General features: G+C 35.6%; 1 protein-coding gene across 1 annotated transcript in view; it reads right to left on the bottom strand.

Moving 5' to 3' along the window:
- LOC105524243 (thrombospondin type-1 domain-containing protein 7B) overlaps nt 1-14,915 on the bottom strand; it is a 543,827-nt gene that overhangs the window by 216,831 nt on the left and 312,081 nt on the right. The window contains exon 12 of the mRNA XM_011959437.1: nt 11,685-11,863. Within this exon, the coding sequence (XP_011814827.1) occupies nt 11,685-11,863 (179 nt within the window). The remainder of the gene's footprint in view (nt 1-11,684; nt 11,864-14,915) is intronic.

Below are 14,915 nucleotides of genomic sequence, written 5' to 3'. Positions count from 1 at the left end.
TTAAAAGGACGAATCAGGAGAGGGAGCAATTACAAAAGTTGGTTGTCAGGCATTCGTATTGGCTTATAGAAATAGCATTGGTTAGTGATTGGCTATGTGTTGGTGAACTACAGCATGCACAGCATTTCATGGCTACTTGGCCTCAGTTAGTCTAGAGCCCACATGGCAAGTGGCTTCAAAAGATAATTACTTAGCTCAAGAGGGAGTGAGCGAATGCTGTTACATTTTAAATGCCCCTGTGAGCTTTTATAACTTAAAGAAGGTCACATTTCTCAGATACAGAGTTGTTTATATTTCTTTCTCAATCTGATAACCAAGAGGGCTACTAAGTGACTAACTGGTAAATAGAGTATACAGCGTGGAGACACTGGACAAAGGGATGTTTCATGTCCCAAACAGGATACAGATATGTGGCATGAGATTTCATCACTCTCTTCAGGATGCTGCACAATTTAACACTTATGGATTGTTTATGTCTGGAATTTTTATTTTAATATTGACTGCAGGTAACTGAATCCATGGAAAGCAAAACTGCAGACAAAGGCAGATTACTACACATAATTTCATTAAAGAATCTCTGGTGACTTGCAAAGTAAGTTGAAAGACAAGTTTCATTAAGAGACACCATATTTGATATCAATCAGCTGATTTAGATGATCAACCTGAGGACATGAAACTTTCACACTCTTTATGAGACAGCCTGGATGAGGGCTGATGAGGAGATAGAAAGACAAAAGTGGCTCCTTCCATCTGACTCCTCAGCAGTTTACCTGAGTATGGTTATTTAAGCATGTCTCTGGCTCAGAAAAGTGTTATTGGGGAGGGTCATAAAACATTTTTAAAACCATACCATGTCGTTTGTATGTTATCTCAAAGGCAACAAGAAGTTTTGAAAATTTTTAAGGCATATTAGACTAATGATATAGAAAATTCATTAAGGTTTCTGTATGAAGAATAGATTGAAGAGGAGGGAAGGAGATAAGAGACAGAGGAAACGTAATGGTTATGATGGTTATTTTGGAGTGCAGTGAGCAGAGTCCAGAAGGAAGGTAGTGCTCATGTACTTTTGCCGTTTGGGGCAAGATATATGACTCAGGAGTAGGCAGCATTTACGGATATGCTGTGATGAGAAGTGTTGAAATAAACATTTATTGTACCCATATGGCTTTTACACCTCTTTTCATGGTTTCAGGTCATACGTTAAGTCATTATCTAAAATTATCTACTATCTGTATTTAGGAAGACCTGTGATAGTTTACCAGTTAAGATGAAATGCCAATTGATTACTGAAATTGAATATATACATATCCTATGATCTAGCAATTCTACTCTTAGGCATATACTGAACAGAAATGCATATACATGTGTCTACTATTAAAAGACTTATACAAGAATGGTCAGAGTGTTATTTGTAATAGCCCCAGACTGGAAATAACCCAAATGCCCATCAACAATAAAATGACAAAATGTGGTATATACAATAAAATAATGACATATATACAATGAAATAAGGCACTAAAAATCAACAAAATATTGCTACATGTAACAACATGAATAATAATATTATGTAGAAAAAGGTAGGCATGAAAGAGTACATAATGCAAAATTCCACTTACGTAAAGTTGTTTTCCTCAGTGATAAAACTAATCTATTATGTTTAAAATCTGCATAGTAGTTATATTTGGTGAGAGCAAGGTGGCAGCGAAGGATTTAGGAAACAGAGGGGGCATCTCATATATTGATGATACGTTATTTCTTGATCTGGGTAGTAAGTGAGTGAGAATGTTTACTTTGTGAAAATGCATAGAGTTGTGTACCTAATGATTTGTGTGCCTGTCTGTATGCACTCCTTCTTATAAATATACAAAAAGGGCTAAAGAATTACACATTCATGGGAAGTTATTTAAAAGTTATATTACTTTTTGTCATTAGGGAAAAAATGCTATGCCAAATAAGGTGTTTAGGAATAAAATAAAACAGACTGCTTCCATACAGGATGCAGTGACAACAGCTTTTCCTATGCATCTCAGCTGAATCATTAAAATGAAAATATTTGAGTCCAAATGCTCTAGGAGATAATTGGAAAAAGAGGAGCAATCTGCATAACTTATTTCTAAAAGGCAATATAATATAAATAAAAGTAAACTGATGTGGAAATAGATATTATATGTTAGAGACCAAGAAAAAATTTTCATACTTAATATTTATCAAGTACTTACTGTGTATTAAGCAATGAGATATGAAGTTTATATTCATTTTAGCTTATTTAATAATCATAATAAGCTTAGGAGATAGTTGTCACAGTTATACCCATTGACCAGATTATGAAATGGAGACTCAGAAAAGTTCAATTTGAAAAGAGAACTGATTGAGTCTTAACCACTTAATATACCAGTGGGTGACACTGGACAAGCTATTACATTCTCTAAACCTTAGTCTCCTCTTCCGTAAAATGGAAGGATCCTCACAGATTTGCTTTGAGTATGGTATTATGCAAATAAGGAGTGATTTCTTCCATTGTTTGAATTAGAAAGGATAGGCTAAGTCAACTGCAGAGAAAAGTTTTTCCATAGCTGACTTCAGAAGAAATGATGACTTCACTGGGCAAGAATCTTAACCCTGATAGTATTCACAAACCTGCCTGATCAGAAGAACCAGAAAAATAAACCATTTTTGTTTTAACAAATACACCTTCCTTGATCTGCTCTGAGTGTACTGAACTACAGATTCCAGAGCAGGTGACTGGGAAGTTGTTTTTATACCAATCTCCTCCCAATCCCAGTGATTTTTCCATTCTTATGACCAATAATGGTTACGATCAATAAACTCTGGATTTCAAAAGACTTAGATAGGCTCCTCAGAGAGATTAATTTTATCTTGTTTTTTTTTTTTTTTTTAAAGACAGTCTCACTCTGTCACCCAGGCTGGAGTGCAGTGGGCACAATCTCGGCTCACTGTAACCTCCACTTCCTAGGTTCAAGCGATTCTCCTGCCTCACCCTCCCAAGTAGCTGGGATTACAGGCACCCATCACCACCCCGGCTAATTTTTGTATTTTTAGTAGAGATGGGGTTTCGCCATGTTGGCCAGGCTGGTCTTGAACTCCTGATCTCAAGTGATCTGCCTGTCTTGGTCTCTCAAAGTGCTGAGATTATAGGCTTGAGCCACCATATCCGGTCTTTTTATCTTGAATCTCAAGTCACGTAGATAAAAATAAAATCATGTTTTAAGAAATGTTTTTCTGCAGGAACCTGTGACAATGTATAGGTCACTTGCTTTCTGTTACTTTATCTTAATATTGGAATAAAGCTTGAAAAAATCTAAAGAATGGGAGACTTAGCATGCAATTTAGAATCTTACTCTCAAATGGTATTAGGAAATTTCTTTTTAATTTTTTTTTTAGAAGATACTGTACTCCCATCCATTTGGATTTAATTTTCAAACTATTATAAGGGGTCCTTAAAAAGTTTATGGAAAACGTGTATGGTGAAAAAAGTACACAGAGATTTCAAAATTTTTTGCACCAAAATAAATTCATATTAACTCCTTACAACATGTCTGGACAGGATCTAGTTTGATGCATTAAGAAAGATAAGATATCAGTTTGAAAAGAATCCCATTAGAGCAGCATGAATTCTTCTAAAACTAGAGCAAGAACAAAAATCAAATTTATGGGGAATCTTGGGTACAAGAATGGTGTAATCATTGATCTTTATGAAAAGTTTATGGAGACTGTGCCCCAAATAAAGTATCAGTTTACAAAAAGGTAACTCATTTTAAGAAGGGATTAGACAATGTTGAAGATGAAGCCCAAAGGGGCAGACCATCCACATCAATTTTTGAGGAAAAATTTTATCTTGGTAGTGCCTGAATTGAAGATGACTGATGACTAACAGCATAAACAATAGCCAACACTATAGATGTCTCAACTGCTGCAGCTTACACAATTCTGACTGAAAAAGAATTAAACTTGAGCAAACTTTCCATTTGATGGGTGCCAAAACTGTTGCATCCAGATTAGCTGCAGACAAAAGCAGAGCTATAAATGGAAGTTTTTTAAAGTGTGATCCAGATTCTGATGCATTTTTTCAAAGAGTTGTAACAGGAAATGAAACATGGCTTTATCAGTACTATCCTAAAGACAAAGCACTATCAAAGCAATGGCTACCAAGAGGAGGAAGTGGTCCAGTCAAAGGAAAAGCAGATCAGTCAAAAGCAGAGGCCATAACAACAGTTTTTTGGAATGCTCAAGGCATTTTGCTTGTTGACTTTCTGGAGGTTCAGAGAATGATCACATCCACTTATTGTGAGAGTGTTTTGGGAAAAAAATAATACAAACTTTAGCAGAAAGACCCCTGGGAAACCTTCACTAGAGATTCCCTCTTTATCACAACAGTGCTCCTGCTTATTCCTTTCTTCAAACAAGAGCAATTTTGTGAGAGTTTTCACAGGAATCATTAGGCATCCACTTACAGTCCTGATTTGGTTCTTCTAACTTGTTTTTTGTTCCCTAATCTTCAAAAGAACTTGAAAGGGTACCCATTTTTCTTTAGTTTATAATGTAAAAAATGATTGATTGCATTGACATAGTTAAATTTCAAGAACCCTCAGTTATTTAGGGATGAACTAAATGGTTAGTATCATCACTTACAGAAGGGTCTTGACCTGGATGGAGCTTATGCTGAAAAAGTTTATCTTTTTTTATTTTTATCTGTTAATTCTATTTTTCCACAAACTTTTTAAAGTCCTCTGGTACATTTAGTATAAAAACTTTACACACATAGTTAAAATCAGATCCTTATTATTTCAGTGCCTGAAAGGAGGGGAGAGCTTTTCATTCTCTATTTAAAGCTTAAATGACAGACTGATTCAGAGAAAATTTGAAAAGCAGGTTGTAACGTTTTTCTAGAAAACTACTTGGGAATTTCTACTTGAAGCACTTGGTTAATAAGACAGTTTTGCAAAATTGCAAACAGGATGACTTGATTTTCCTGTTGAAGCTAATGTTATCTAATATTTCAGGGCTTTAGGAGTTAAGGGACTAGGGATAATATGAGATATGGTAGGACAGTGAAAGACTTTCAATGGCAAAATTAGACAAAATTTGCCAGCCTCACAATTTTACAGCTGTCTCCAGCCAATCCTGACAACCCTGCCCAAGGGCAGCCTTAGGGACATTTGACAAGCCACGCTAGAAGAGAACATTCTAGAGGTACATAGCAAATACCTCGAAGAACAGCTAAAAGGGAGTTTGGATGCATGCAGAGTAGCAGTACCCAGTATGAAAAAATATAGTAAAATGTAAGACTAAGTGAACAACAGATACAGGAAAATTGCTTCTCATGATTGATTCTGACAGCTCGCAAGAATAACAATCAAAGATTCAAAAGATTTAACAAGCCTGAGGGGGTAGTACTTCGCAATGATCTACAATAGAGTGTGTGTAGATACAAATGTTGGAAGAGAGGAATCTCTTGAAGAGAAGAAAAGAATTTTTATTGGAAATGGCGACAGAGCAAGAACAAAAAAGAAAAATTGCCTCTCCTCTGAGCTCCATTCAGCTCAATTAGCGCAATGCCACAACTTGAGAGCAGAGTCGGGGCTAGCTGACCGGCATAAAGGATACAAATGGAAGAATACAAGCTTATATAAGGTATTTTATGCCACCTCCAAGATAGGGCACATGCCTGGGCTTTGGGATTATTACTATGTCAGAGAGAGGTAAAATGTTTCAGAGGTTTCGTCTTCTAAATTAAATCCTCCCAAATAGCCCTGAATAATAAATCACTGCAGCCCTTAATTATATGGTATGTGATGGTTCATATTTCAAACAAGTTCTTATCCAAGGTAAAACCACCAATCTCCCCTCCGCATGTAAGAATGGTACACCTGAATGCGCTCAATCATGGATCAGTTTGGGCTGCCTTCCCTATGGATACCCAGGAAGATGATTTCTTGCTCCGGTAAAGTCTGGGGCTCCTGCCAAAGTTCTAAGTCCAAAGTGAGCAGCAGTCTGCCAGGAATGATCAGGCTTAGGTCAGGATCAGAGAGTTGGGCTGGTCGAAAAGATGCAAGAGGCCAACACGGATTAAACCAAATTAAATCTGAAGCATAGTCATATATTTCTGGGTAAACAAACATTGTAATAGAATGACACTTATCCTATTTTCACATCCCAACATCCTGCTAATATAGTTAATGAAGCAGTATCAGAATGAGCATAAGCTACTTCTCCATAGAAACTGTTCTCACTCCAAAGTCATCTTCATTCTAAAATATATTTGTGTATCTTTGGAAAGAAGAAATTCTTAAAAATATCATTACCCTGCTATGAAAAATAAAATTTATTACATTATTCATTTCCAAATTTAGAGCACCTCTCGTTGGGGAGAAGACACGCCTTTAAAATAGCAATTGTTTCTAGAGAACACACATATTTAATTTATATTCTCTCATTCAGTTGCAAACATAATAAAAATATTTTCAAAATGCATTTTTTTTTTTTTTTTTGAGACAGAGTCTAGCTCTGTCGCCCAGGCTGGAGCACAGTGGCCGGATCTCAGCAACCTGCAAGCTGTGCCTCCTGGATTTACGCCATTCTCCTGCCTCAGCCTCCTGAGTAGCTGGGACTACAGGCGCCCACCACCTCGCCCGGCTAGTTTTTTTGTATTCAAAATGCATTTAAATAGCATGTACTTATAAAAAGTACAGGTAATCTTGATACAAAATTTTTATTCAAATGAACTGAACACAGTGCTTTGCAATTAATAAACAAAATATAAAGTTTTCTGGAACTCCCTTGGTTTCAACCATGTGAAGAACTCACAAAGGGAAATGTAAATGTAATGTCCTCATATTTAATCTTCTATTAGGCAACATTAAAAAAATGTAGCAAAAAATGTACAGTGCAAGTGCACTTAAATCTACTCAACACATTAGAGACTGTGAAAAATTAAAATATATTGGTATTTTAATATGCAAAGCTGAGTCAAGGACATTAGCCAACTGACCTGATAATACAATAAACTATTTAGAAGACCTTTTATGCCTTGATAAGAGCGTTGGACAAGTTGCATGCTCAAAGTATTTAGCATCACAAATACACTTAGCAGAAAGCTACTCGAGTATTGCTGTCATTTAGGCACTTCTAGAGACAGAGCTATCATGGTGATAGGTTTTGGTTTAAAAATGAGGCATTTATGAAAGATGATAAATACTGATTTCACTAACAGATTCAGACCAATTTATAAGGAGCATGTGTACGTAATAGCAACCTTCCCATTTATATTGTTGTGTTAGATTGCAATGGGGAATGAAACACCCAAGATGGTCCAGGAAAATTTGGAAAGACTCTTTGGGCAATAATAATTTGGAGATTCTGATCTCTTTCCTCTAGAAGATCTCGCATTTATGAGAATTCTAATGACAAATCACAGCATAAGAGACCAGAGTTCTAATATATTTGTTCATTTCTGTGGAACTAGGCACCACTCATCCAGAGAGAAGCCTATCTTTTAAATAAGATTTCCAGTGAATACAATTTGACAACCCACAAGATAATGTACAGGGGCTGGAATGAGCTGCAAAAGTAGAAAGACAGCCCTTGCCCTCAAAAAGACCTCATATTCTAAAGAGAAACAGTGGAGGAGAATGAATAAGTATATGCAGGTATACTGACATTTACATAAACACACACACACATCAAAATTCAAGATGTTTATGAACAGTATGTTAGGCTCAATCTGACACATAATGTATCCTCCTCATGCCCAAATAGTACAGATGTATTCCTCTCTTAATGTTATAATTTGGTTACCTTTTTTTTTCAAAGCTCTTACTTATGGGTAAAAATGCAATAGGGTATTAATCTGGTTCCAAAAATAGGAAAGTAAATCGAAAACTAAAATAAATTGGACAGGAGATGAATAACCTAAAGCTAGCAGTAAAATTGAACTTTATAAAAAAGTCTCAGCGGGTATAACTCTAAATATACCATATGCCTAGCCTAGAGAAACAAATAGTGGCCTCCTCTAAAGAATTGCCATAAATAATAGAAGCTGGGGAATATTTTTTAAAAATGAAAATTGCTGACAACCCAATTTATTGTCAAATGAATTACGAAAATATGAATAACATCAAACAAAGCTCTATATAAACTATAACATACACATGGGATTCTCCTATACATAGGAACAAATATATAATGAAGTCACCACAGAGATCTTTCCAAAAACATACTTATACACGCACACAGACACATACACACAGATAGATAGATAGATAGATAGATAGATAGATAGATAGATAGATAGATAGATAGGTAGATAGATAGACAGAATGGCTCTGAAGATAATTTCTTTTAAATTTAGGATTTTTCACTATATTATTTCAAAAACTTATGAGTGAGAGAGATGACTTATTACTTATTGTCCTGATCGATTAACTAATGATAAGATATAAAGTATGTGTAGAGAAAAGTGATCCTTATACATATTTGGTGCAAATGTAAACTAGTAAAGCCATTATGGAAAATTATATGGCAGTTCCTCAAAAAACTAAAAGCAGCATTACATGATCCAGCAATCCCAATTCTGGGTACTTACTCCAAAAATTTGAAATCAGTGTGTTGAAGAGATGTCTGCACTCCCATACTCATTACAGCACTATTTACAACAGCCAATTATGGAATCAACCTAAGTGTACATCAACAGATGAGTGGATAAGGAAAATGTGATATAGATACACAACGGCATACTATTCAACCTTAAAAAGAAAGAAACCTTGCCTTTGAGACTACATGGATGCAACTGGAAAACCTTATAAGTGAAATAATCCAGACACAGAAAGAAAAATACTGCATGCTTTCACTTACATGTGGAATCCAAGACTATTGAGTTCATAGAAACACTGAGTAGAATGGTGGTAATCAGAGGCTGGAAGTCGAGGGAAGGGGAGATGATGCTTAAAGGGCACAAAATCTCAGGAGAAATACATTTTACTTTCAATTGAGATATATTGCATAGCATGGTGAATGTAGTTAATAATAGTGTATTGTACATTTCAAAATTGCTAGGAAAATAAATTTTAAGTCAGCGTGGTGGCTCACACTTGTAACCCCAGCACTTTGGGAGGCTAACGCAGGCAGATCACGAGGTCAGGAGACTGAAACCATCCTGGCTAACATAATGAAACCCCATCTCTACTAAAAATACAAAAAATTAGCCGGGCATGGTGATGGGCACCTGTACTCCCAGCTACTCGGGAGGCTGAGGCAAGAGAATGGCGTGAACCTGGGAGGCAGAGCTTGCAGTGAGCAGAGATCGTGCCACTGAACTCCAGCCTGGGCGACAGAGCGAGACTCTGTCTCAAAAAAAAAAAAAAATGAAGTAAATTTCAAATGTTCTTAGCAGAGAAGAAAAAGTATTTGAGGTAACAGATATGTTAACTAGCCTGATTTAATTTTTCCACACTATATTCATAAATTACACATCATTTTGTACCCCCCCCATATTGTCAATTTACAATAAATAAATTTTTTTTAAGATATACGGATTGGAGTGAGGTTCTTAATTTAGCCACATATATACTTGATATCTGAAATCTCTTTATAACAAAATAAAAGTCAAACTAAATTCTATTTCTGATCATTAAAACTCAGGATTCTTTTTTGAGCATCAAGAAAAACCAAAAAGAAAATACCTTTGGAAGGCTGCAATTGCCTTCTGGAACTCAAAAGTTAGAAATATCCTCTACAGGCAGACTTACCTTCACTTATTGAATTGACGTGATTATTCTTGAACTTTGATTTAATTTCTAGTTTGTACAACTTCCCAGGGGTATAAGTGCTATATGTTAATAAATTGTTTAGAACAAGTTTCTTTTAAGTCACAACAGGCACCCAAATACTGTTGTGTCATCCCTTCATAAAATGAGTTTTTATCTTATTCTTACTCTCAAATATTATAGATATGTCTATACATTTGCCTTCACATACTGAGAATAAAGTCTTAAAGTCAGAGTTCAAATAAAATCCTTTTATTCTCTTGATAATTTTCCTAGTTCATAAAATTAGCATATTAAAATGAGTGTTTAACACTAGTGTTATAAAGGCTTAGCTTTCATTGATGGTTTTGAGGAAGATATAAAAAGAATTATCATACATTATTTATAAGTGCTTAATAGTTCTTTTCATTTTAAATGCCCAGAAAATTCCCCCAGGGATGGGCAAATAGTCTTTATACAGAGTATTTCCCTAAAAGTCTCCCTCCTGAACATAAACCTGCATTATTTCTTTCTTTGTAAGGCTTACCTCTTCAGACTATCTCTGCTTTAATTATTTCTCTCCTGTTTTCACTAATCATATTTTACTCTCCTGTCACCAAAATCTTGTGAGGTTTTTTTTTTCAACCTTTACATTGATTTTATAATCCTCTGCTTTGTTTTCCCTAAAAGGTTCGTATCTTCTTTAAGAGAGTAAACTATGGTCATTATTTTATCATATAACCTTAAAAATCAAGACTAGCATAATAACTATGCTCTGTTTTAGAACTTAAACATATCTTGTTGAAATTTTTTTTTTAAATTTCAGTGAGTTATATGTCTTTTACAAAAACTTAGGGAAAAATAGCTAAAGAGATTGGTCTTGAATTGACACATATTATTCAAGTCTGAGCAGTAATAAACATGCTATTAAAATTAATTAAGAAAAGACATGAGATATTCCTTACATTAAACAGCATGCATAGAGTGAATGGAATTGAGAGGGTAGAAATTCATATTCTACAATTAGTAATAGAAGCATGTGTAGCTATTCTCTTAAGTTTCCCAATTACAGAGGATCTACCAACTCATATTAGACACACTTCACCTGTCTAAAATTTAAAAAATACTTTTAACCAAAATCATCTTGTACTCAACCTAGTCAACTGATTAATGTAATATCAGTCCTAATCTAATAATCAGTATGCAATCATGGGAGAAATTTGAGTCCTTTATTATAATTCTTAACAAAATCTTAGACTCTGTTATATGTACAAAGCCAACTGAAATACTCTAATCAACTTTGATTGCTTAGGATGGCAATTTCATTAGACATGTATATGGAAAGGGATCTATCAGGGTTTTATTTATGAAAATATCTATGATTTTTGATAAAGCAGGTAGAGAACTAGTTCAAAGGAGATTTATAGACTTGTGGAAGATTTGGCAAGATTGAGAATGAAAAACATTAGGATAAAGTGTTAGGTGAAAGAAAAATAGAACACTATTTTTGGAGTTGATGGATAAGGCCACATATTGCCATTGAATGATGTAAGTGATACTCTCCCAACATTATTACTTATGTTTAAATATATATGTGTATATATATACACACATACATACATATATACATCCAACTTTTAAAATATCAAATTATAGCTTAAGATCATTTAAAAATCAATTTGATTTGATTTTGTAAATATTATTACTGCTAAGGATATCAAGTTTGTCTCAGCATTATCCAGGAGGGGGCCAAGCTTCGATTATTAATACTATTATTTTAATTTTGGCCCTCTTAATCCTTCTTCTGAGATTGTGATAACTTTTCATGAGCTCCTTGTAATAAGAGAATGACTTCAATTTCAACGGGAAATAATGATGAGGATAACTTTTTTAGCTTTTTATTTGTTGCTTCATGTACTTTACCTGATTCTTGAGATCCAGTTTGGGACATGGTCGTCCTCCATTGTAAGGTTTTTCTTTTAGCCATTTGGATCGAATTCTCACTCCAATTCCACAAGATGAACTGCAAGACCCCCAACTAGACCAATCGCTTAACTTGCAATCAAATGGGCAGGGTATGACACATTTTTCTTGAATGTAACCTAACAGAAAAAGATTTAAGAGAAGAGAGGAAAGTCTGATTAAAATGTACTGATCAAATTCACTTTCTATTTCCACGATCACAGTTTGAATTTTTCAACAATATTGCTGTAGTGGGTTCAATAATTTTGTACTCAAATAAACAGACTAAAGTTTTAAGAAATAAATAAATATGACATCTGCATTCAAATTTGTGTCATTTTGTCTACTTTGCAGGCAATTTTGGGATGAAAGGAACAGGAAAAAGTACACAGTTCTGGTTTCTGATAAGAAGGAATGAGGTAGCTCAGAGGTAAAGATGGTGCTATCTCCCCTCACTGGGCTTTGTGTTTTCCATCCTATGATTCCTACAATTCACTGTCTGGAAGAGGGATCATAAAAGAGTCCATCCTTCTTAAGGGTCTATGATCTGCAAGGCTTTCACTGAAAAAGATGTTGATTCGGTAATGTGACTTGGGGATGGGAAGAGGAGAGACAGTGGACCACAGATTAGGAAGAGTGGGATATTATTGAAAGAAGACAGTAGAAGAATAGCAAAAAGTTGTATAATGGGATATTGTGCTGAAATCAAGAGATGTGGGTTGAAGTACAGCTTTAGAAGTCCTAGCTCTACTTGGCCTTGCTTGTGTCTTCAGTCCACTTCCTGCTACAGTCTTTCTCTGGATAATCTCACTGTTTTAACTGTCACCTCTAATAATCACTATCAAATATATACTTCCAATGCAGATCTCTCCACTAAATTCTGTACCATCTACTGAACCACTCTAATTTGATGCCCAATTTACTGAAAATTCAACATGTCTAAAACTGAGGCCACCAATTTCCTAAACATTTATACTTCTCTTGTGTTCCTTTCCCAATTAACCGCAGCATCATCTGATTCCTGTATCCTGTTGTACATGCCTGTATAATCTCTTCTGCTTGACTGTGGGAAGGAACTGTGAATGGGACAGAATGTCCCTCCCATTATTAGGTTATGGTATATGGCAAAGGTGAAGGGAATTTACAGATATGATTAATATACCATATCAGTTAATCAGATTGAGATATACTAGGTGGGCCTGGCTTAATCGGGTGAAGAACCTTAAAAGAGGGACTGGGTCCTTTTGTGTAGAGAGAGAGAGATTCTCCTGCTGGCCTTGAAAAAGAAAATAGCCATGCTATGAAATGCTGATGGCATGGTCACATGACAGGAAACTGCAAACAGCCTCTAGGACCTGAGGGCAGCCCCTTGCTGTCGGCTAGCAGGAACACAGGGACTTCAGGCCCACAGCTGCATGGAGATAAATTCTGCCAAAAACATGAGGGAGTTCAGAAGAGGAGCTTTCCCCAGCCAAGCCTCTGCTGAGATCTCAACTCCAGCTCACGCCTTGATTTTAACCAAGTGAAGCCCTTAAGCAGAGAATCCAGAGAAGCTGTGGCTGAACTTCTGCCCCATGCAAACTGTGAGATAATAAAGGTTGTTTTGAGATGTGAAGTCTGTGTTATTATTTTATGCAACAATGAAAAAGCTAAGAAGTTATCCAAAATAAATATCTCCAGTTAGCTTAGACACTCCTCCATCATTCTACACAAACATTAAAATGTATCACAAATCCTTATATTAAAACAAACAAATAAGTCCCCTATTCTACAACTCCTTTGCCAGGCCCTAGTTCAAGATCGCACCATTTCTGGCCCAGAATAATGACATATTCTCTCCACAAGTCTGCCTTTCTTTTTCTTAATTGTTCTGTTTTGGTATCTGTCAATTACTCTGAGAGGGAAAAAAAAGATCATTTTCTAAAATACAAAATAACTTTTATTACTCCTTTTCTGAAACCTTTGCCAATTCCCCGTTGCCTTTATAATAAAATGTCAACACACTTTACAAAACCAAAACAAACAAACAAAAACAAACAAACAAAAAAAGCATTCTTTATAAAAGACTCTAAACAATGGTTTTCAACCTCGTCTGTAAAATCTATGTCCATTCCCCAGGACCAACCATAGACCAATTCTACCTGAATCTCAGAGGATGGGACGCAGGAAGGGGTCGTTTTTAAACACATTCAGGTGATTCTGAGGCCTGCCTACTAAACTTATTGTTCCTCCCACCCTCCCATCTCTTCTGTCTTAAATTATATCTACACAGACTACTCCATCTTCTCCACAAGACTTTGCTTGTGCAAAAATTAGTTATTTTCCTAACCAGCGTAGCCTCCCTGGTTCATTACTTTAACCACTCTCTTGCCAATTTGGTTGATGGCCTCATCCCAGTGTTCTGCCATCCCAGGCTGGAAAAACTTCAGACTTAGTTTCCTCCAACTGTCTTCCTTTTCTGTTCTTAAAACAGTGCTGCCAAACAGAGATGAAGAAAATGCTGATACCACACTGGAGACACTTTAATATGTACTCTATCTTCAACCAATTTCTCACACTGCTTAGCCATTCTTCTGAGTTTTCTTCTCACTCTGATTCCACAGACAGCTCTTTCAAACCTCCACCTATTTTCAAACTTCTAAGACCTCACATCTTCCTCACATCTTCCTTCACACACAAAAAAGCAAGAAACGGACGAGACTCCTTCAGTTTCCTATGAATGTGTCTGAATGCATTCTCATATTTTTTTCTTCTCTCTTCATATTAACATGAAAAAGGTGTCCATTTTCCTATATAAGGAACATTCTTCATTTCCAACTGATTTCTCCCCTGGTCTACAGGCTCTTTCAGAATCTTGTTTCCTTGATTCTTCCTCCTTCTCTTTCTCTCTCTCTCTCTCCTTCCCGCTCCCTCTCTCTCTCTATACATACACACACACACACACACACACATATATATACACACATATATACATATATGTATATATATAAAATATTTATATTTCTTTCAGATTAATATTAGAATGACTTTAAATTTCCCCAATAATAGTCATTGACAAGAGAAAATACACTAAAATCTAAGCGTGATCAGAAAAGATCCTTCTGGAGTTGAAAAAAAAAATGCTCCAATAGACACTCCTAAAAGACTAATCCTCTAACATAATGTTAATTTTACAGTAATTTCCAAGGAGTT

The sequence above is a fragment of the Colobus angolensis genome, unplaced genomic scaffold, assembly GCF_000951035.1.
Source record: "Colobus angolensis palliatus isolate OR3802 unplaced genomic scaffold, Cang.pa_1.0 Scaffold492, whole genome shotgun sequence".
Lineage (NCBI taxonomy): Eukaryota > Metazoa > Chordata > Mammalia > Primates > Cercopithecidae > Colobus > Colobus angolensis.
This window is presented reverse-complemented; position numbering and strand designations above follow the sequence as displayed.